The sequence below is a fragment of the Prionailurus bengalensis genome, chromosome B4 (assembly GCF_016509475.1).
Source record: "Prionailurus bengalensis isolate Pbe53 chromosome B4, Fcat_Pben_1.1_paternal_pri, whole genome shotgun sequence".
NCBI classification, from domain to species: Eukaryota; Metazoa; Chordata; class Mammalia; order Carnivora; family Felidae; genus Prionailurus; species Prionailurus bengalensis.
Window position 1 is genome coordinate 5,122,701 of NC_057358.1, and position 23,777 is coordinate 5,146,477.

Here is a 23,777-nt window from a genome sequence, read left to right on the forward strand (position 1 = left end):
CGTTCCGTCACCTGCAAGCCACATTGCGACTTGAAGCAAGCCTTGTCTGAGCCCCCCCGTGAAATCGTGGCCCCGTCGTAGCATTGCGTGAAGTTCCAGTGGGCATATGTGAAGGAACTTCAGCAGCTACGAAGCACTTAGAAGCTGTGAGGTGTAGGGGAGGGTTTCGGAGCCAAGGAAGAACCAAACTTTTATCGAGGGAAACGGCGCAGTGGTTGTGCATTTGTTAGTTTAGTCGCAGTCACTCATGGAACAATATGTGCTGGGTGCAGGGCTGAGTGAGTCCCTCCTTCCTCCCCCCTCCCCCTAGAATACAGACCTTTCAGTCCAGCAGGGAGGACCTGTTAACGTACAGTTGGCGATAATATAGTAGCGATAAAATAACGGCAGTGGTGGTACAATTTGCCTACGAGATGTAAGAAGTACGTAGTTACGTGAATAATTGTTACCAGTATCTCAGAGATGTGAGGGGGGTGGTTTTATCACTGCGGGTGCTTGCTGGCTCGAATGAACACTTGCTGCAGTGCTCAAGTTGGGGAGGTAACTCCGTTAACTGTGTTTAAATTGGGTCCTTAGTTGCAGTTTGAGCTGTGAACCCCTGTCGTCACACCGCAGCACACCCCCGCTGCCTCCATCGGAAGCACGAGAGGGAAAGTGCCCACCTGTCCGTCCTCACAGAGCCCCTCCGAGAAAAGCGGAGGCTCATGGGGAGCCAACACGAGGTTCGAGGTTCAGGGACGCAGTGAGTTAGTAGCAGGACTGCCCTCTGTGGCTCTTGTTCTGAGCAGTCTCTCCGGTCAGGTACCTTGTACTAGAGAGTTACCTAGATTTGTTTATTTTTTAAGCGGTTATTTCGCAATCTTTTCCTCCAGAAATTGGAGGCACTTAGTATCTTCATCTTGTCCATTGAGGTCTGTAACCTGCAAGATTTAGAGGACTTTCTGTTATCATTTCTGGTTAGTAATGTAGAGGAAGAAAGAAAGTACTTCATGTTAATTTCGATGATCCTCGACCGGTTAAAGTAGGTTTGGCTGCAGTGACAGGTCCAAACATGTAAGGACAATCAGAGTTCATTTCTCCATCTTCTAACAGTCTGCGGTGGTTCCACATTGTGTGTGTGTGTGTGTGTGTGTGTGTGTGTGTGTGTGTGTAAGTATCGGAGAGTGGGAGATGGGGTGGCACTCTTTAAAGCAGTCATCCAAGGACCGAGCTGCTGGAAATGCTTCCATTTTGAACATGGGGCTTCTAAGGATGCCCTAGGGAGTCCAGTTCTCCATTAACTGGAAGAGGGGCACAGAATGGAGGAGTAAGCCTGAGAGGTCTTGTGGTCCTGACCTGGAAGAGGAACCTGTCCCTTTTTTTTTTTTTTTTTTTTAATTTTAATTAAAGAATTTTTATTTTGAGAGAGAACAAGACAGCAAGCACGAGTTGGGGCAGAGGAAGGGGTAGACAGAATCCCAAGCAGGCTCCGTGCCAGGAGCACAGAGCCCGACGCGGGGCTTGGACTCAAACAGCGAGATCACAACCTGAGCCAAGATCAAGAGTCGGATGCTTAACCTACGGAGCCAGCCAGGAGCCCCGGCACCCATCCCATTTATTCACGTGCCATTGGCTTCAGCTCAGTCAGGGTGACATCCCAGCCGTGGTCGAGACAGAGGAGTGTTAGACGAGCTGTGTACTGAGGAAGAAGAGAAACCACTGTCTGTGCCACAAAACCAAAAGCACCCCGCTTTCTGTGACTTGTCGTGCAGCAGAGATCCTGGAGTGAAGCCGACAGATGAAAACAGGATCGAGGAACCACAGCCACGTGTTTCTCATTCATCGAGTACTGGAAGTTCTGTTACTTGCAAGGAGTTGTCCTCAGAACTTTGAGGGATAAGGTGATACAGTGGGTTCTCAGCCGTAGAGGGGCTGCTAGTCTAGGAGAGGTTGAGAATAACTAGTTCCAGGGAGGCTGGCGAGGGTCCAGCCTCTGTCAGCGGGCCTGGCACAGGACAGAATGGCATCCGTGCAGAGATTGGATGATGGGTGAAGGTCATAATTCCTCCCGGTAATCACCACTTTGAAGTCAGACAGCAGAGAGTGGGAACCTGAGGTGCTCGCGGTCTGAGCTGTGGGTACTCGAAAGGGCGGCCATGAGAGTGGGGGTTGGGGACACATGTCAGGCTGTACGAAAGCCATGACAGAAAAAGCAGTGTAGGAACAGGCAGAGTTCTGTGTGACAAAACGGCTTTCGTACGTTCTCAGTCTTTCCCTGTCCTGGCATGAGGGAGACGATACATGTCTGTTAGTCACTGTGCCAGGGTCCCAAGAGGGGCGCAGACGCCTGCTGTGGTGCGCAGGGGACCCCTATGGCACGGGCCTAACCTTGCGAGCTTGTCACAGAGCACTCTCCACCTGTGCTCCTTAGAGACTCTCCAGCAGCTTCGAACAATAAGGGGAGCATCGCGCGCTTGCCGGTCAGAGGAGGGAGGCATGCCGCGAGGTTCGGGTGATTCAGTAGGAGGAGGCAGCATTTGAGCATCTGTTTTGAAAAGTTATATTTGAACCGCTGGCTTGTTAATAAGAATGGAGAGGTGGTTAGAATTTTGCTCTGGTATTTTTTTTTTTACCCTCTCACAAGAACCCTCCTGCTGTTACAGTGGATCCTGGGCCTTTCAGGAGACGCCCTGGTGTGGTGGACTCTCATTCTCACATGTCAGCCTCGATGGGACGTCATGAAGTGTTTTCCTGTACGCTGTCTCATTTGGGCCTCAGCCATCCTGTGCATTCAGCGTGGCAGGCTATCGTATTGCTGTTTTTAAGGATAAGGGAGTCCAGGCTTTCGGTGGTTACTGCCCCTCCCAGGCGGAGGCGGTCTTCCGATTCCAGATCTGAGAAGGTGCCACACAGCCCTTTAGTTCAAGGATTTGACTCCAGGGTAGCCGGACACAGGGCTGCTGGCTCTCAGTGCAGTGGGTCACGGTGCGTCATGTCTCCGAGATCTGAGGGCCAGAGAAAATAACAGGCTAGTTTTTCTGACTTCTCGCTGAAGTCCGACAAGTAATTTGTGATGTGTCAGTCCAGTGAGAGTGTCAGCTCTGGCTCCCAGGTAGGCAGTCACGGGCTCAGGGGACGCCATTTCAGATGGGCGATGTCCAGAAGCCAGATCTCTTGGCCTAGGCGCCCTGCTCCTACCGCCGCTCTTAACTGTAGCTTCCTCCATGATGGCTTCACGCCAGAATACACGGGAATATACCAGAACCCTCTGGAAGCAGGGCACTGTGTTCCCCTCATACCTGTTAACGTCTTTCCTCTGCTCTTGTGCCTTTGTAAGGTTTCTGCAGACATTTTATTCTCTCCACAAACATTTAAGATTCTGACGTATTTTTACAAAATAAATACCTACCTTGTCCATATTGCCTGCTTTTCCACAAACAGTTCCTTTTGGGTATTCCTGATGTTCTCTTGTCTGTCTGGGGCAGTGCCTTTAGGAGCCCCCCCTGTGTGGTCTGCCCTTGCTGAGTTCCACATGCAGGCAGTTCTGTGGCCAATTCCTTGTGATCTTGGAGCTTGGGGTCCTGTGCCCCCCAACCTAACTGCTTCCCTGCTCTCTCCTCCTCCTTCACCCTCAGGGACTGTTGAACAGGTGCTGTGTGCAGAGGGTACAGTAGCGGGAAAGACTTAGTTCCTTACCTGCTTGGAGCACACTTCTTCTCGGTCTGACTCCTGGGCATGTGTTTAAGGCATAACTACCTGGTTGATGGTCATTTTCAGTGCCTCTGTGTTCTCATTATGGCATCATTGTTATAGTTAGTCAGCTGGGGAAGGCTGGGATGAAGCCATTCTCAGGTACTTTTACAGAAAAAGTTCCAGGGTGAGTGGCGTCTGTATTAGTACCTCGTCTATACACACCTGCTGTCAGCTACTGTCTGGTTTAACAGTTTCCAGGGGCGCTTGGGTTTCTCGGTTGGTTAAGTGTCCGACTTCGGCTTAGGTCATGATCTCGAGGTTCACGAGTTTGAGCCCCGCGTCGGGCTCTGTGCTGACAGCTCCGAGCCTGGAGCCTGCTTTGGGTTCTGTGTCTCCCTCTCTCTCGGCCCCTCCCCCACTCATGCTCTGTCTCTCTCAAAAATAAGTAAACATTGAAAAAAAGTTTTTAAAAAGTTTCTGAAAGCTGAATTTAGGGGTATATTGTAGACTTGGGTGGGCATCTCAGCCCTTGATTGGCCCCGGTGTTCGAACTGGTTCTGTGTGTCTTGCCTTTTGGAAGTCTTCCTTTACCTGACTCGTACGGGTTAGCTGAGCACGTCTGAGCTGGCCCCAAGGCCCTGAGTCGTATGGATACGAGTGGTTTGATGTCCCTTTTATTCTTTTGTGACTTTACCTGTGACAGCTTTCCCCCTCTCTCCAGGCCACTTTGGCAGTAGACCTTCACCTTCTTTAAATAAGATACTCTCTATTAGTAACTTTTTGCACCTATCTCCTCTTCTAATTCTAGACATTCTATTTGCCGGCTCTGAAACAATTGGGGATATTTGAATTGCTAAAAAAGCAAACTCAGTCATACATTTGGAGTGGGTAGTGTTAGTGGGCTTATTGGTTGGAATTGTGCAGCTGAACCTGGTGTACACGGAGCACCCGAATTGGGGGTCAGGATTTGTCAGTATTCTGGAAAGCGCGCTGTAGCTTTACCTTCTTTCACCTTTACTGTTTTTTACCGTTTACCTTCTTTTCCTTCTTTACCTTCCTTTGCCAGTCAGACCACAGGTCCCCATTCAGGCAAAAATGATTAGGTTGTTGACTTTTGTTATATGAAGGGTTTGGAGCAGAGGTGGTAAAGTCATGCTTACATACAAAAAGAGAATAATCAGACTCTAAGTTTATTTTTTTCAATGTAGAAAATTTCAAGTACATTTTATTTTTTTAATATAGGCACAGCTCACATTCATTTTTTGCCTCTAAGCGTGAATGAGGCTATTTTTTAAATGTTTTTATTTATTTGCTTATTTATTTTAATGTTTGTTTATTTTTGAAAGAGAGTGAGAGTGGGGGGAGGGGTAGTGAGAGAGGGAGACACAGAATCGGAAGCAGGCTCCAGGCTCTGAGCTGTCAGCACAGAGCCCGATGCAGGGCTCGAACTCATGAACTGTGAGGTCATGACCTGAGCCGAAGTCAGATGCTCAACTGACTGAGTCACCCAGGCGCCCCATTTTTATTTATTTTTGAGAGGCAGAGTGAGTGGGGGAGGGGGCAGAGAGAAAGAGGGAGACGCAGAATCCGAAGCAGGCTCCAGGCTCTGAGCTGTCAGCACAGAGCCCAACATGGGGCTTGAACTCACGAACCATGAGATCATGATCTGAGTCAAAGTCGAACACTTAACTGACTGAGCCACCCAGGTGCCCCAAGATTAAAAAAAAATTTTAATTTTAAGTTTACATCCAAGTTAAGTAGCATATAGTGCAACAGTGATCTCAGGAGTAGATTCCGTAATGCCTCTTACTCATTTAGCCCATCCCCTCCCCCACAACCCCTCCAGCAACCCTCTGTTCTCTGTATTTAAGTCTCTTATGTTTTGTTCCCCTCCCTGTTTTTGTATTGTTTTTGCTTCCCTTCCCTTATGTTTATCTATTTTGTACCTTAAGTTCCTCATAGGAGTGAAGTCCTATATCTGTCTTCTCTGACTTATCTTGCTTAGCATAATACCCTCTAGTTCCATCCACATAGTTGAAAATGGCAAGATTTCATTTTTTTTTAAATTTTTTTTAACGTTTATTTATTTTTGAGACAGCATGAACGGGGGAGGGTCAGAGAGAGGGAGACACAGAATCTGAAACAGGCTCCAGGCTCTGAGCTGTCAGCACAGAGCCCGATGCGGGGCTCGAACTCACGGACCGGGAGATCATGACCCGAGCCGAAGTCGGCCACCCAACCAACTGAGCCACCCAGGCGCCCCTAGATTTCATTCTTTTTGATTGCCGAGTAATACTCCGTTGTGTATATATATATATATATATATATATATATATATACCACATCTTCATTATCCATTCATCTGTCGATGGACATTTGGGCTCTTTCCATAATTTGACTATTGTTGATAGTGCTGCTATAAACATTGGGGTGCATGTGCCCCTTCTAAACAGCACACCTGTATCCCTTGGATAAATACCTAGTAGTGCAGTTGCTGGGTCATAGGGTAGTTCTATTTTTAATTTTTTGAGGAACCCCCATACTGTTTTCCAGAGTGGCTGCACCAACTTGCATTCCCACCAGCAATGCAAAAGAGATCCTCTTTCTCTGCATCCTCACCAACATCTGTTGTTGCCTGAGTTGTTAATTTTAGCCATTCTGACTGGAGTAAGGTGGTATCGCATTGTGGTTTTGATTAGTATTTCCCTGATGATGAGTGACGTTGAACATTTTTTCATGTGTCTGTTGGCCATCTGGATGTCGTCTTCGGAAAAGTGTCTACTCAGGTCTTTTGCCCATTTCTTCTTTTTTTGGGAGTTGGGTTTGATAAGGTCTTTGTAGATTTTTGGATACTAACCCTTTATCTGATATGCCATTTGCAAATATCTTCTCCCATTCCATCAAGTTGCCTTTTAGTTTTGCTGATTGTATCCTTCGCGATGCAGAACCTTTTTATTTTGGTGAGGTCCCAATAGTTCATTTTTGCTTTTGTTTCCCTTGCCTCTGGAGACCTGTTGAGTAAGGAGTTGCTGCCGCCAAGGTCAGAGAGGTTTTTGCCTGCCTTTTCCTCTAGGATTTTGATGGCTTCCTGTCTTACATTGAGGTATTTTATCCATTTTGAGTTTATTTTTGTGTATGGTGTAAGAAAGTGGTCCAGCTTCATTTTTCTGCTTGTCGCTGTCCAGTTTTCCCAGCACCATTTGCTGAAGAGACTGTCTTTATTCCATTGGATACTCTTTCCTGCTTTGTCAAAGATTAGTTGGCCATACGTTTGTGGGTCCATTTCTGGGTTCTGTATTCTGTTGAAAACAGACCTATGTGTCTGTTTTGTGCCAGTACCATACTGTCTTGATGATTACAGCTTGAAGTCCGGGATTGTGATGTCTCCAGCTTTGGTTTTCTTTTTCAGGATTGCTTTGGCTATTCAGAGTCTTTTCTGGTTCCATACAAATGTTAGGATTGTGAAGCTCTGTGAAGCTCTGTGAAGAATCCCGGTGTCATTTTGATAGGGATTGCCCAAGATTTTTTTTTTTTTTTTTTAAACTTCTGTTAAGCCTTCAAAGAATGAACTGAAATTTGGAAGGATCATTTCTGAAGAAGTTAAGGGCCAAGGGGGATTAATGATAAAAAAAAAAAACAAATTGTGCTATGGTTATACTTCTCAGTGACTTGGTCTTAGACATTTTCATGCTTAAATGTTGAGTGAGCTTCTGGCATTTGACACTACGATTTACATGAGTATTTTTAGGACCTGTGAAAACTGCTTTTATTCTTTCTTGACCATCTTCTGGAAAGGACAACTTTAATTCTGTCCTATCTATTTCTGTCTTTTCTCTCCCCTTTTTCTTTCTTTTTAAATGTAACTAATCAAAATGCTGAACAGTAGTCTATTCTATTTAATGCCATAAGGAGGTAGTTAGATCTTCTATGTGTTAACAGATAACAGAAGCATGAAGTCTCGGTTAAACATGAAAATAATATCCTGATAGGAAACGATTAATGTAAAGCTACTAATGTCAATACCCCTGAGACAGAATTCTAGGCACAGTTGGTGCTGTGATGTGTTGCTAAGGGAGGGTATGAAATTTCCTCCTCTGCAGATCCTCCAGAGTGTATCCGATTCTCTTCTACTTGGGGGCTTTGCTCCTGTCTTCTACATCAACGCCAATACTGACATGCTCTGGGGGTGGAGAGGCATACATCGTGGTCCCCTCAAGGAATTTACAGTGACTGTTTCATTAGTCACTGTGTTCTGCTTCTGGGACTCAGAGAAGCTAGTATGCACAGGGGATGACAAATGAGTTTATTTTTGCAAAGGTGTAGCCAACTCTGAAATATTTATGGTTATTATGGGAACATCAATGGCCTGGCTGAAGTCAAGGAAAAGATGCCAGATCTCAATTTATCCATTAGTGGTAAATTCCTTTTGAATAAACAGTTCATGAGCAGGGCTTTCAGAAGGTATAATAAATAAAAAGAATCATTTTAGGATCTTATTTTCGGGTTCTTCCTTAAATTCTAAGGAAGAAATGCTAAGAAAACTGTAAAATGACTGAAAGTTGATGGGAATTTAGGCACGAAGGAGAGGGCTGGCTGGGGTGGTCCACAGTGACTGTGGTTCTAGAAGTTAAGTATAATTTTCTGGCTAGCTTGTAGAGTTGGTGATAACTAATGAGTGTCCCATTTTTTCTGCCTGTTGGTACAAAACAGTGAGACGATTTAAACGGAAGCATCTTACAGCCATCGACTGCCAACATTTGGCTCGGAGTCACTTGGCTGTGACCCAGCCCTTCGGTCAAAGATGGACCAACAGAGACCCGAACCACGGTCTCTATCCTAGACCCAGAACAAAAAGAGGGACTAGGGGTATGTCTTCCCAAAATACCTCCCATTTCAGAATCTGTAGCATGTGTGGCCTTTGAGTATCTCCTGGTGTTTGTAAATATCCCTGCTGTTATTTTGTAGTCTTGTTGCAATAGTTTGACACGTTTTTCATTATTTGTGAGTTTCCATGAAAATTCCATCCACTATAGATGGTTGGTAAAAAAGCCCCAGGAAAACGTGGCTGAATGAATTCCGTTAGCTTGCTTAATCACAACGTGGCAGAAGACGTGCATCAGCGTCAAGCCACTGCGATTTTCTGACTTTCAGTAGTCCGTCAGTAAGTCCACTGGGGCCATTAGTATTCTCCAGAAGGTCCCCTCATCTAGTGCTTTCATGGTAGGCTGTACCCTTTGTCCCCTTGTACCCGGGCTGCTGCAGTAACCTGTCTCCATGCCGTTAGGTTTTATTCCAAATCAACTGGAAAATACATCATGAAGTTGATATTCTTGAGTACCATTTTCTGTCATGCCACTGCAGCGAAATGTTCCCCTGTTACCATCCTGGATGCAGGCTCAGACTTGGCCATCACCCGATACTTATTAATTACATGCAAGTTCTACTTCTGGTAGTTTGGTTTTCTTATTACCCCTCTCTATGCCAAACGAAACCCTACTTTTGTTACTAATACCTGTTAGTGTAATCCTGATTGCATTATTTCCCTTTGATGTATTTAACTTCAGAATCCAACTCAGATCTTACCTAGTCATCTTTAAATATTGTCTGATGTGTTTATCACTTTTGGAACTGCCGTAACCAACTAATGAGGCAGTTTAAACCCAGTGGTGATCTTTTGTTTGTTTTGTGTATATTCAGTCAGCTTCTCTGTGTTGTGAGTTCTTCGCTGACAAAGACTTCATTATCATGTCTATGTTTCCTTAACCCAGACCTATCGACTTTAAACTCTGGGTTTCTATCAGATTGCCCCAGAATCAGTTATACTTTTTTTTCACCTAACGTAGAAAATATTAAATTCTATAAATTCTGTTAAGGCTAAATCTAGTTTTGTTCCACTCTCTTATTTTCCAAAGTAAGAATTCTGGCTACAGCCATTTCAGGAAGGAATCATGTATTTTGTTGTATATATTGCTGAGGGTTTAAAATACATCGGTGATGTATGAAATCACCATTTGGACTCCCTTAAGTGCCTAAAAATCTGGGAGGTCAGGGACTGTATATTCCATGTTTCACTTTTTTTTTTTTTAATGTTTATTTATTTTTTGAGAGAGAGAGAGAGAGAGACAGCGTGAGTCGGGGAGGGGCAGAGAGAGTCAGAGACACAGAATCCCAAGCAGACTCCAGGCTCTGAGTTGCCAGTACAGAGCCTGACATGGGGCTCGAACTCACAAACCATGAGATCATGACCCAAGCCGAAGTCAGATACCCAACCGACTGAGACACCCATGCGCCCCTTTCTTTCCTTTTTTTTTTTTTTTTTTTTTTTTTATCTTCATGTGTCACTTTCTATTTGTCTCAATCACAGGTGCTGCATACATACTTATCGAATAAATGCGTGGACTAGGTTAGGTACCACTCTGATAATATGCAAAGGATATTGACTCCTTTCTTTTTATTTTAAGATAAATTAATATGTTCGCTTCACAGGAAGAAAAAAACATAAAGGGATTTTAACTGAGTCGAAGGAGTAGGTTTTCCTGACTCCTAATAACGTGAAGTCTTTTCTACTTATGCAAATTTATATTTTCTGTTGTAAGAGCAAGCCAGGAGAAGTGAGTTTTTGTTAGTGGGTGTGTCCACGTGAGCAGCTGTTGACTTTTTGTCTGTCCATTCAGGTGTTCAGTTTGTACATACTGCGAGGTGGAATGTGGTCCTCAGACCAGCCAGAGACTGGCCTTTGTCTCTTTCCGTGTATGTGTCTGACTATATGATAGAGCCACATGGAAATATTTTTTCAATTAAGCCATGTATGTAATCACTCGACCTAAATCTATCCTCCTCTCTTCTCTGTGTTAATACACGTTAATTAAAAATTAGCCGGTCTCGTTTGGGTCCACAGTGGGTCGGCAGTCACTGTCCATTTCTTGTTCATCCTGTTTGGGTTTCCATACAGGTCAAGGATGTCAAAGGTACGGCACTGAATTCCTCCTAGCTGGCCAGCAGCGGCGCACCAATGACATGGCCAAAAGCAATTCTGTGGGCCAGGACACCTCTAAGGACTCGGAGGGGGAAATGATCTTTGCCGCGGAGAGCAACTGTGCCCTGCCTCGAGAAGGTGATGGAGAAGCCAGACTGGGCTCGTCAGGGTCCGCGCTGCCTGCAAGGAAGCGGTCCCGGTCCTTTGAGGACGAGAGGAATCCAGCAACAGGGACCAGTCAGTGGGACGGGGCTTCTAAGAAAACGCCACGGCATCGTTTCCTCCTGTCATGCCCAAGACCCCGGGAAGCCAGGCAGGAAGCAGAGGACTTTGTGTCCCGGCCCTCTGCGGAGTCCGGAGAACCCAGCCAGGAAGTGGAAGACGTCGGTCCTGACCCCATTCCTGACTCTTACTATGGGCTCCTGGGGACCTTGCCTTGCCAGGAACCCCAGAGCCACATGGGCAGCCTGCCCAGTGAGGTCCTGAGGCACATCTTTGCTTTCCTCCCTGTGGAAGATCTCTACTGGAACGTGAGCTTAGTGTGCCACTTCTGGAGGGAGATCATCAGCGATCCACTGGTACGTACAGCACGCGTGGCTCTCTGAGGTCTTCTCTGAAAGCACGCGGATTAGTTCCACCTAACACGTACCTCCGATCTTCATGCCGCCTCAGAAATGGTGGTTTCTGTTTGCCTGCAGAATAACATCCAGATTCCCTGGGGGCTTTTAAGGCTTTCCTTGTTTGTCCTATGTGTTCGCAGCCTCCTTGCTCGGTTCTCAACATAGGCCTGTGTTCTCTCCCCAAGTAGCTTTCTGCATCGTGAGCATCGACTGCATATTCCTTACCCTTTGCTGGGTGGTCCAGCCACTTCCCCACCCCCACCCCGTGGAAAGGGCCCCTCCTGTCTCTGTTCGAGTCTTACGCCTTCGGGGTCTTACGCCTTCGAGGTCTTACGTCTTCGAGGTCTTACGTCTTCGAGGCTTCACTCTTTGAAAAGTGAAATGGAAATCTCGTACTTTCTCTTCCTTGTGTTTCTGTAGCAGTCTCTCCCTCTGTCTGAGGCTTATCACATCTGTGTTATGTTTTAGAGAACCTTCCTCTTCCTTTTGCATTGTTGGCTCATGGATGGGAGGCTCTGGTCCTGTTTGTTTTTGCATTCTGCACCGTGCCCATGATATTTTACATACGGTAGGTGATTCATAAATGAGTCTTGCGTGGAATCACCCCGGTGTCCCTTTTGAGGCTGATATAGCGGGCAGCCCGTGCTCTCAGAAGAGACTTCCTGCTGCTCACTTCGTCCTGCCCTTCTGCTTGGGCTTTAGGTACCCTTCTTCCGTCCCAGGTGCAGGTTCAAGGGCAAACCTGAGGGCTGGGAGTATGTTTTGCTTGGCTTATACGTCTCTTAGACTAGCCAGTGCAGATAAACCACAGAAATGAAGATGAACTCTGCCTTCAAATGTAGCGAAGTTTGGAAATTTAGGCATTTAGTGAGAGATGCACGTATCCAGACTTCGTATGTTTTCCTTCTAAGCATGCAAGATCTGGGTGGAAATTTCATGTCGCCCTTGCTTCATTCTTTGCTTGAGGTCTTGTCTCCTTTCTGAGAACTGTCTTTCTGCCCCCCCCCCACCCCCACTTTTTTTTGGTCTTTCCGCCTTTAGATGGGAACTCAATGTCCTAGTATTTCTACTCACTAAATTGAGATGTCTCCAGCGCGAACTGAAGAGTCACAGATGGGGATAAGCAAGGGCTTTGTCCATTCTGCTCTGGAAGATTTGGGGAAAGATATCCTGGCTTACGCTCACCTCATGAAATGTTAGACTGATGCTGTTTTTATCATTGCTAACAATGACATGATGTATTTATTTCCGGTTTTCTGTAACAGCTTTCGTTTTTGTGGCTCACACTGTCTTTCTCTGGCTTTTGTATAAGGTGATGGCGGCCTGATAGAATACGTTTGGAAGTCCTCCCTCCTCTTTAGTTTTTTTGGAGTGTTTGAGAAGAAAGGATACTAATTCTTCTAAAAGAATTAATGCTCAGGAGAATTCTCCAGCAAAGCCATCTGATCCTGGGCTTTTATTTGTTGGGGGTCTTTGGTGACTGACTCAGTCACTTATTATTAGTCTGTGGAGATTTTCTGTGTCTTCATGAGTCAGCCTTGCTAGGTTGTCATTTCTTCTTGATTGTCCAATTCATCGATGTGCAATTGTTCGTGCCCTTTGATGTCTGTGATGTCACTTGTAATGTCCCCTCCCTCATTTCTGATTCAGTTACTGGAATCTCTCTCTCTTTTTTTAAAGGCATTTATTTTATTTCTTTTTTTCAACGTTTATTTATTTTTGGGACAGAGAGAGACAGAGCATGAACAGGGGAGGGGCAGAGAGAGAGGGAGACAACAGAATTGGAAGCAGGCTCCAGGCTCTGAGCCATCAGCCCAGAGCCCGACGCGGGGCTCGAACTCACGGACCGCGAGATCGTGACCTGGCTGAAGTCGGATGCTTAACCGACTGCGCCACCCAGGCACCCCTATTTTATTTCTTAATGTTTATTTATTTTTGAGAGAGAGAAAGAGCTCAAGCAGGGGAGGGGCAGAGAGAGAGGGAGACACAGAATCCGAAGTAGGCTCCAAGCTCGGAGATTGTTCTGTTCCTTTTTCAGAGTGGGGTATTGAAATCTCTATGACTATTATGTTGCTATGTTTCCTATATTTAGGAGCTCTGATATTTGGCACATATATATTTATGATTGTTTTATCTTCCTGGTGAATTGGCCCTTTTATCTTAATGTAATCCCCTTCTTTCTCTCAGAGTAGTGTTTGACGTAGACTCTATTTTTGTCTGATACTAGTACAGCCATGGTTCTCATATTATTTGGTCTTCTTTAAAACTCAGAGGTACTAGTGTCCTGATAAGGGAAATTGAAGCATTAGCTTTCCCTGGATTCTATTATCAAGTTGGTGTTGGAACTGAAACCAGGGCCCAGTTCTCCTAGTTTCCAACCAAAACGTGCATAATGTTTTGACCCTACCTGCCCAGCTTTTGAATTGTGAGCTCTAAGTGCTTTTCAAGTGTTAGAAGGTTGTTTATATGTGTGTGGCTTCATCTGCTGTCTTGTAGCCATTGCCTGCGTGTTATTTTGGATTTTTTTTAAACTATTCAGTTCATTCCTTGGAAGAAGCTGTATTACCGATATCTGATGAATGAAGAACAAGCCGTGAGCAAAGTGGATGGCATCCTGTTGAACTCCGGTATAGAGAAGGAGTCGGACTTGTGTGTGCTCAACCTCATCCGGTGAGTTGCTTTTATTCTGGGAAGAAGGCCGTCTCTGAAGTCCTTTCCCATGCGTTAGCGCTGAGGGTCACCTTTCTCACCGACTCTGCTGTGAATGTTGTACAGCTATACAGCCACCACTAAGTGCTCCCCAAGCGTGGATCCCGGACGGGCGTTGTGGAGTCTGAGGGATCACCTCCTCCTCCCTGAGGCAGAGGCCTGCGTGCGTCAGCACCTCCCCGATCTCTACGCGGCTGCTGCGGTAAGTGAAGTGGCTGTGGGGAGTTGCTGGCGAATGGAGCGCCTTTTCTCGCTGGAAGAAGTGTATTGGTATTGGGTTTGGCTGAAGATCGTTCTAGATTTATGTTCAAAATCTTTCTTTGATCTCTGCTTTGAAGCCTCAGTCTTTTCATTGGTCCCATTATGGAAATAACAGACCACGTTGTTATAGATTCGTCATTTTGGAATGATGAAGGAATTTTAAGAACATTTATCTGATTTCCCATCCTGGTGAAGAATCTTCAACAGAAAGTGGTCATCTGGCCTCTGAAAGCTGTGGCTAATAAGGATTTCTTTACAAGGTAGCCCATTCATTGCCAACAACTGGGTTATTTGAAAGGACCAGAGAAATTAAGGTTCTGACTACAGACACTCATGAGTCAGTGGGAAGCTAGAAATAGTCTTCAGTTTCCTGACTCAGTCCTATGGCTCCTTATCTAGATCAGGAATTCTTAAATTTTCTGTCGGAAGCTACGTGCAACCTCAGCCTGTATTCTGCAACCAGCAGATGGGTGGAGATCCAGCCGTGTGCATTTCTGGCTTTGCTGAAGTGGTTGCTGGTGATGGTGGAGTGAGATTTCTTTCTCGGGCTGGCTGGAGTGAAGAGATGTGTGGCGAGATAAGAATGAAAAAGACGCACGCCTAGGGTTGATCGTTTCCGTGTTGGTGAACATTTTCTTAGATCCTTACGGCATGCTGTGCCCATCATGATTCATTGTCAATCATTTATTTAATATTTAACAAAGTTTAATAATTATTAAAGAATAACACGAAGTAAGTAGTAGTAATGTTTTAGTGCCAGAGAGTTGTCAGTCTTGATTTTCTCCCCTAAAGATTGCCGTCTCCTTTTGTGTCTCTGCTCCATGGTGCCTCCCAAGCGGGTACCCATGTCATGTGTGCTTGCTTGGACCCTGTTGAGTCTCTGTGGACCCGAGAGCTTGCACTGGCTGGGCCAGGAATGGTGGGGAGGTGAGAGCGTCCTCTCTATGCAAGTATGCAAGGTCCTACGTTAGGTCCTTTAGTAATGTTTCCTAACTAGAGAAAACTAAGAACTCAGATGCAAAAGTGGTGAGAAGAAAGGAGTCTAGGGTGAAAGAAAAGGTTCCCATGGTTTCCCAAATGCCATGTGGGAAGTCTGCACTCAGTTCGGGCCATTCGAGATGGCAGCCAAACCCCAGGCTCGGCTTTCCTCACTGGTTGTGTGCCGTGGTTTTAGTAATTGTGTTCTGGGTCTTTTCTCCCCTCCCCTCGCAGGGTGTCAACGTGTGGGCTCTGGTGGCGGCCATCGTGCTCCTCTCTAGCAGTGTGAATGACATCCAGCAGCTGCTCTTCTGCCTCAGGCGGCCCAGCTCCACCGTGACCGTGCCAGACATCACGGAGACCCTGTACTGTATCGCCGTGCTTCTCTATGCCATGAGGGAGAAGGGGATCAACATCAGCAACCGGTAAACGACGGGAGGCAGAGCTGAGGCCGGGGTGCGGGGAGAGGTCCCATGCTTGCTGCGGGTTCCAGCCCAAGAGCACACCTTCGCGCTCCCGCTTCTGTAGCTGTGAAAGGAGGGGAGTGTGGGAGTCCCGCGTGGCGAGGCAGGGAAGGGTGCTCTGCGATGGGAAGCGCTGTTCGAGTGGGACATGGCACTGAGGCAAGTGGACGTTCAGGGCTCCAGAAGCCTCAGGTGAAAGTTCCCTCACTAAAAGAATTCTTCGTTCATGAGTGGCCAGATCTTCCTAGGAAAGCATTAGGATTTGGTTCCTCCGTTTGTCTATTGGGACAGGACGTAAGAATCGTGGCCGAGTCTTGCCTGCCTGATCACCTCTAGCGCGTGGGTTGTTGATCCCGAGCGACCGTCCTGCTTTTGCTTGCCGGCAAGTGCACACAGGCCAGGTTGGAGAGACGCAGCAAACTTTAAGCACCTGCTGCATGTCAGCTAGTTTTTCAGGCGTCCGGGATGCCACTGGGAATGAGTCAGCCAATATCATTGCCTCTGTGGACTGTGTGTTCTAGGGAGGGGAGCCAGATACCATAAGTAGATGCATTCAACAGGCACATTTTAGTGAGCGGGAAGCGGTACAAAGAAAAAGACCTGGGGGGCGGGCAAAGGAGGCGGGGAACACTGTGTTACGTGGGGTGAGGAAAAGCTTCTCTGAGGAAGTAACATTTGAATGGAAACCTGAATGCCAAGGTGGGGCTGGGCCATTTGAATTAAGATTTGAGGGTTAGGGTTAGGCAGAAGGAGTAGATCATTTCAGGGCCCAAAGATGGGAACGAAGTTAGTGTCTACAAGGAACAGACGCAGTCTAGTGTAGAGGACTGTAATAAGGACACCAGTACATGGTTATGTGAGGCCGACAGTGGCCAGATGAGGGAAGCTGATGTGGGCCATAGTGAGAAGTCAGGATGAAATCTAAGCTGTGAAGGACAGTGGTCAGAGGGCCCTGATCACTGACCCAGAGACAGGCGGTGTGATGATGCACCTGTCCTGGGAAAGTGGAAGGTGCAGAGAGGATTTCCTTCCTCTGGAGTCCATGGGCGTGGCTGGTGGTGCCCTGTGAGCTGTGGCCCCGTCGGATGGAGCATTCATTCTCCAGAAATGTCGCAGTATACGCTGCGTTTCTGAGTTTAGTTTCATCATTGAACATAATTTACATTGTATCCCACACCATGGGACAAGGAGTTTAATAGTTTTTTTTTTTTATTTAACGTTTATTCATTTTTGAGAGAGACAGAGTGTGAATGGGGGAAGGGCAGAGAAAGAGGGAGACGCAGAATCCGAAGCAGGATCCAGGCTCTGAACTGCCAGCACAGAGCCTGGCACAGGGCTCAAACTCACGAACCGTGAGATCATGACCTGAGCTGAAGTCAGACGCCTAACTGAATGAGCCACCCAGGCGACTCAAGGAGTTTAATGTTTAATTTGGGTGAGACAAATACACAAATGGTGAATAATGTTCTCAAGTGCAAATTTGAACCTGCTAATTACCTCCATGCTCACAAGGACAGAGATAAGGGATGGAGGGTGTGATGTGTTGAATTTTGTTGTGTTTCTGTATTTCGTCCTGCTTTACCTGGGAGATAATAATACTGGAGACTGACGTGTCATGTTATTAAAGGGGTTTGTTGCTTGGAGATCACTTCTCACTCTGGGTGCAGGGAGCGGTGCACTAAATGTGGGCAGCTGGTGATGGAGGGAGCGAAGTCTGGGGTCGGTGTGAACATAGACTTTGGAGTCGCCTCTAGCAGGTGCCCTGTGTCATCTTTGGCCCCTCGTGGTGACTTGGAGGCCGTTTTGTTTTCAGTCGTTGGTAATCATATCTTGTTATCTGTGTAGCACCCTTCCTTTGGGCCCTTAAAAGATAGAATGTTCTTCATGCTTCTCCACCAGTGATCACCTTACAAGAAGCAGAGAGCAGAGCAAAGGAGTCTCAGAAAGATAAGATGATGTTAAGTTGATTCTGAACAAGAATCTCACTGCTGGGAGTAGAATTTACATGTTTTCAGCTGGTTCTTACTGCTTTTGTGTTGTCTCTTAGGGTCATAGCTAGTGACTTGTTCCCCAAAGAACATGTCCTGGTCTCTCTCCTTTGCCATTACACACTGGAGCCAGGCATCTTTCCCGAGCTGTGCTTTCCAAGTGTTTTGGTCAGTTCTAGGTATATTTAAAGTGTTTTATTTTTAGTTTTTATTTTTATTTCCATAAAATGGTGGTAGGTATTTCTTTTGAGAAATGGTAAGGAATCTAAATACATCTGTGGAAAACAAGATACAGATTGTGACTTAATTTGAAAATCTCTAAATCTGCTTTCTCCCTATTAGGATTCACTACAACATTTTCTATTGCCTGTATCTTCAGGAGAATTCCTGTACTCAGGCCGCAGAAGTTAAAGAGGAACCATCGGTTTGGCCAGGGTATGTGTATAGGGATGTGTGTGTGTGTGTGTTGTCTTCTAGTCTCGATTCTTTCTTAAGGAGGAGAGGTGTTTTGTCTTAACAGCTTCCTTGAGGTATAATTTACATTACATAAAACTCACCCGTTTTAATTGTACAATTCAGTGACTTTCAGTAAATTTACTGAGTGTGCACCAACATCATAAGCTAGCTTTGGAGCATTTTTATCACCCCAAGGGGAAGGCCTTTTGTTTGGATAATTTTGTTTCTCCGATTTGCCTGTTTGCTTTGTGACGGTCGGTCACCTGGTCTTTTAAATTCCTTTCTATTTTTCTAATTTCTTTAATGATTATAGCAAGAAAACAACCATCCAGCTCACACAGGAACAACAGCTGATTCTGAACCACAAGATGGAACCCCTCCAGGTGGTAAAGATTATGGCATTTGCAGGTAAGGGAGCTCGCCAGTCGTGGACTACAGTCAGGTTCATGCCTCTTATCCCCACGCCCCCTTCCCTGTTACCTGCCAGAATTTCTTCCCTCGTTCTCTTATCCAACTCCCACAATTAAATACTTTTAGAAGCAGCTGTTAGGGAATGCTTGCCTTTTTTTTTTTTTAATCCAGGGAGCATCCACACTGGAGTTCTAGGTTGGACAAATAGTTCATAGGAATTAGTTTGTGGGATAGATACCACCAGGATTGACCCAGCTCGTCATTTGTCATTGTATATGCTCGGTCACTGATGGCTCATGGAGTGGCAGGTCCTGTGTCAGTAGCTCCCTGATTTCTGTAGGGCAAAGTCTAAGAGCTTCCCTGACTATTTGATTCTAACCTACATTCCTAAATACGCTGTCTGTCATTTTCTTGCCTCATTCAATTAATTGTACTTACAGTCTCCTAAAGTACTTGGTTATTCTTTTGTCTGAACCTTCGCCCATATTGTTTTCTCTACCTGAGATTCCTTCCTGCTGCTTTTCTCCCTAAATATCCTACTATAAACAACAGCAACCATTCATCAAATGCCTGGCACTGTGCTGAATCCTAACAATGTTCCATAAGGCTGGTTAGTTATCTGTGTTTTATAGATAAGGATTTGAAGCTCAGAAAAATTAAAATGACTTGCCCCAGGTTAAATAAAGAAGTGGAGGAGGTAGAATTCAAAGCTGGATCTGTTTTTTCCTCAGAACATGCTTTTTTCCCCTCCCCTTCGCTCCCCCCCACCCCCTTCTTTGCTGTGTTTGACTCTGTCATTTCCGTTTCTTCCTGATGGAGCCTTCTTCAGCCATTTGGGTCCTACGTGATCTCTGAACTCTTATAGCAACTGATCATGTGTATTAACTATTTGGTACCTGATTATATAAGAAGTATAGCCAACACAGACATTTTGTAAATACTTCCACACTGTGTCATTAATCTTCACAGTAGCCCTGTTAGGTAGGGCAAGAATTACTCTTTTTTTCTTTTATAGGTGAGATTTTTTTGTTTCCAAACTCATATTCTTTTTTGGTCTACTGAGTTGTCATACTTTCATTTTGTTCTAATTGTTTCAACTGTGTTAGTATTGTATTCCCAACAAGATTATAATACAGGAACCTTGCTTTATGTTTTTTTTTTTTTTTTTTAACATACTCCCAGTGTTTAGCATACAGCTGATCATGTAGTAGGTGCTCATAGGTACTTGTGAAGTGAATGGTAACTGAATAACTGAGTGAACGGTGGAGAGGCAGGGCACACCAGAGAGCTCAGAATGGGCCAGAAGCATCCTTGAATCTCTCTTGCGTGCTCTTGCTATTGACGCATTACTGATGCCTACGCCAGCAATAGCTACTCTTACTGAACTTCTCGGCTGGGATTATCTTTGATGGTTATCTTTATCCTGCCAGGCCCTACATAGTCAGTATTGCCCACACATGGCTGAGGAGCAAAGTGATGGTCAGTGAGGTCAGGTGCTCGGCTAGAACCTGCCAGAGCCATGATCCCAGCCCAGGTCAATCTGGCTTAGAATCCACTCCTCTTTGCACTGCACCATTTTTAGTTTTTACCAGCATTGAGAAACTTTGTCACTGTCTGGTGTCAGGCAAGAGGCAAGGTAAGCATGGATAAGACTTGATTAGGACATCCTTTGGAACAGTTTTTCCTGGTCAGAGGGTCACCTCCTTTCCTCTTGGCTTCCCCAGGCACCGGGAAGACCTCTACCCTGGTCAAGTATGCTGAGAAGTGGTCTGAGAGCAGGTTTCTGTATGTGACATTCAACAAGAGCATCGCAAAGCAGGCCGAGCTAGTCTTCCCCAGCAATGTCATCTGCAAAACCTTTCATTCCATGGCCTATGGACACGTCGGGCGGAAGTGAGCATGGCGTCGCCACCATCATTGTTGTGTCTAATTCCTGTTTTTCCCATTGTGATCATCATGGTTACATATGAACTTGTATACAACAGCACTAAGAAAATTTAATGCTTTTCTCTCCATTCAAAGGCAGGAAATACAAAGATATTTAGTGATTTCTACTTTTACCCTGTAAAAATATATTGTTTGCAAATACTAGTGTCTTACTGAGGTGAGCATCCTCCTTCTTCTGGAGCTGAGGCACAGAAAGTCAAAATGACCTGTCTGAAGTGCAGACTTTCACCATCCTGACTGACATGTTTCCCTTGGCTGAGGGAGGGGGCGCATCTCAGCTGAAGTGCACTCCACCCAGGCCTCCTCGGGGCCTCTGAACTAGCATACCATCAGACGTGAAGGCTTCAGGGAGCTTCGAGTGTCCCCCCAGACCTCTTGGAGTCTGGTCCACACCATGGAGTAGTAGTGTCTGCCTTGAGCCACTCCCTCTTTCTGGTTATTATGTGAGAATTTTTGAAAGCCTGGTGAAGCCATTTCAAATCCTACATGGACCTTGTTAAACTTCTCTAACATTTTTTTTTTTTTTTTCTTTTATCCCTCATGTATATGTGACATTCCAGGTGGCCAGGTGGTGTCACTATAGAGAAGGGGGTTGGGGTAGTGGAGAGACACTAAATCCCATGTTACCAGTAAAGTCAAATACTGTTTATCTGGGGTATGCATTCCAGGTACCAATTAAAGAAGAAATTGAATCTCTTCAAGTTGACCCCTTTCATGGTCAATTCTGTCCTTGCTGAAGGGAAAGGTGGATTCATAAGGGCCAAGCTTGTGTGTAAGACTTTAGAAAACTTCTTTGCCTCGGCTGACGAAGAGCTGACGATTGATCACGTGCCTATCTGGTGTAAGAACAGCCAAGGACAGAGAGTCATGGTTGAACAGAGTGAAAAGCTGGTGAGTATCTAACTGTTTTTCATATTACGGGTCTAGGACAAATGAGCAGAGCTGACATGATCCAGTGTTCTGCTTATCTTCCATTTCTTTGAACCTGCTGGCAGGGAGTCCAGGTGGAGGGTCAGACTGCAGGCCTGCCTCGATAGCCATGAGGTGTGCGGTGTCTTCTGTGAAGCGCACTCACAGACTTATCTTCACACTGGTCCTCTTTATTTGACGGATGAGGGTTATACCCACCCAGAACACAGGGACACGGGAGCCCGGACCAGGTCTTTGTCACGGTTCTGCTGTGGTGGCAGATCCCTCTGCTGTAGTGGCATCCTCCCAGGGTTTATGAGAGCTTGTAGTGAGTGGGTCTGCTGAATGTAGAATCTATAGATTGGGAATCACTTTTCTCATTTTTATTGTCTTTTTAATTATTAGCCATTCTTTGTATGGTTTAGTGGTCAGTCATAAATCTATAGAGTTAGTCCAGCTTTTTCTGGTTCATCAGATCTTGTGCTCTTTATGCCCTCCGCCCAACCCCGCAGATCTTGTGCTCTTTGAGCGATGTTCTGTCACTGGGCTTGGTACGGCCCCAGCTTCTTTCTTACTCATCTCTGCACTTGATGTTGTCCAAAGGCTATCGTGGAGCCAGAGGGAGGTTAGGTGACTGCCGCTCACCGTGCTGTGATGGTGCCTTTGCTCTGACCTCTGTATATGGGAATGAAAGTGATTTCAGGAGGTGTCTTTTCGAGGGTCTTAAACCGTGACTTGCCATATCACTTGCTTTCTAGAACGGTGTCCTTGAAGCAAGCCGACTCTGGGACAACATGCGGAAGCTGGGGGAATGCAAAGAAGAGGCGTACCAAATGACTCACGATGGTATGCCAGTTCCCAGATCTCCACATCTGTTAAATGTGACTGTTCCACTTACGGGTTCTGACTCCTGCTACTCCCTTTTTTTAGGCTATTTGAAACTCTGGCAGCTGAGCAAGCCTCTGCTTGCCTCTTTTGACGCCATCTTTGTGGATGAGGCCCAGGACTGTACCCCAGGTGATAAACTATTCAGGACATCAGTAGTCTCAAACACATAGAAACAACATCACGATTATGTAAGAGGACATGTGAAATAAGTTGATTATTCTCATTTGTCATAAAGAAGAGGAGCAAATGATAATTTAGTCATGCGGAAATCCCTCATTATTTGACTCTGGGTTCCAGCACTTGTCCTTCCCCCCACTGAGAGCAAATTTATTTTCCTGTAAATGTTTTGCTTTGGTTATTCTTAAAACGTTGACTAAGCCTAGGTCATCAGGCGATCGGGTCCTAGACTCCTGCTGAGTGGGCACAGCCAGTCAGCTCAGGGTGGAAAGTTTGCGTTGTGTGGTTTTCAAGTGGCTGATAGAAAACAGTGTGACTTTGTAGGTCCTTTCTGAGCTTTGGGTTATAATCATAGAGAAGGCAATTTGTCTCATTTTTTTTATTTGCCAATGTGGTTTCTAAGACTCCCATCACTTATCCGGGACTAAAAATAATCTGCATTCCTAGGATTAGAAACGGTTTCTCTTGTCCGTGATACAGTTGTTTCTTTGCATTGCCTGCGTATCCCGCAGGGAAAGACAACTCTGTTGTCCAGAGTGCCCTGGCTTAGTTTCATAAAGCATTTCGTCTTTTTCTGTGGTAAATATGGTTTCTTTTTGCTCTGTGAGTTGGCATCCTTCAGCTCTCTTACCGTGCCTCTTATTGGTTGCAGCTATCATGAACATAGTTCTGTCTCAGCCATGTGGGAAAATCTTTGTAGGGGACCCACATCAACAGATCTATACCTTCCGCGGTGCGGTCAATGCTCTGTTTACAGTCCCTCACACGCACGTCTTCTATCTCACACAGGTAAGCGCTCTCTCTGCTTCCGAGTCCCCGGAACCATATAAGCGAGCATGACGCTTCCCCAGCCTCGTTTTCCGCTGGTTACCGTGCGCCAGGCACCGCGCAGGGTTTCCCGTCGGGCGCAGGGTGTGTAGCAAATCCTCGCTTCGCCGCCGTGGTGCCGTGTGCTGCTCAGGGGGCCTGCGGAGTCCAAACTGTTCGCATAAGTTACGCGCCTCTGTCTCCGTGTTCTCACGCGCACTGCCGGCGCCTTCCCGTGAGTCGAGGGGGTGGCACCAAATGGTGCTGGCAGGCTTCGTATTCTTCCCTGTGACGCACTCGGAGTAAAGCAAACGAGCGGTTCACTCGAGAGTGCCCTGGTGACGCAGCAGACGTGACTGGCTGCTGGCCCTTGGGTACGTCCCCAGTATTCTGCGTGACGAAGCGAAGCGCAGAGCGCGAGGAAGGTGCGTCTGCGCTCCCGAGCGTGCCTGCCGGCCGCGTCTGACGCGCCGCGCCGCCCTGACGTACGGCCGCCCTGTCGTCACGCCCGAGC

At 46.2% G+C, this 23,777-nt stretch overlaps 1 protein-coding gene across 8 annotated transcripts in view; it reads left to right on the plus strand.

Moving 5' to 3' along the window:
- FBH1 (F-box DNA helicase 1) overlaps positions 1 to 23,777 on the plus strand; it is a 168,995-nt gene that overhangs the window by 3,634 nt on the left and 141,584 nt on the right. For 4 of the 8 annotated variants that reach the window (XR_006294384.1, XM_043561516.1, XM_043561517.1 and 1 more), the window contains exons 2-13: positions 8,383 to 8,538; positions 10,625 to 11,226; positions 13,808 to 13,938; positions 14,044 to 14,179; positions 15,451 to 15,641; positions 18,011 to 18,103; positions 18,438 to 18,532; positions 20,260 to 20,428; positions 21,151 to 21,373; positions 22,150 to 22,237; positions 22,322 to 22,408; positions 23,109 to 23,245. Coding sequence is in view for 7 of the 8 variants with exons in the window: in XM_043561516.1 (XP_043417451.1) it covers positions 8,383 to 8,538; positions 10,625 to 11,226; positions 13,808 to 13,938; positions 14,044 to 14,179; positions 15,451 to 15,641; positions 18,011 to 18,103; positions 18,438 to 18,532; positions 20,260 to 20,428; positions 21,151 to 21,373; positions 22,150 to 22,237; positions 22,322 to 22,408; positions 23,109 to 23,245 (2,108 nt within the window). In the remaining variant the exon portion in view is untranslated. The remainder of the gene's footprint in view (positions 1 to 8,382; positions 8,539 to 10,624; positions 11,227 to 13,807; positions 13,939 to 14,043; positions 14,180 to 15,450; positions 15,642 to 18,010; positions 18,104 to 18,437; positions 18,533 to 20,259; positions 20,429 to 21,150; positions 21,374 to 22,149; positions 22,238 to 22,321; positions 22,409 to 23,108; positions 23,246 to 23,777) is intronic. The other 4 variants (XM_043561520.1, XM_043561521.1, XM_043561519.1 and 1 more) reach the window with 1 other exon arrangement.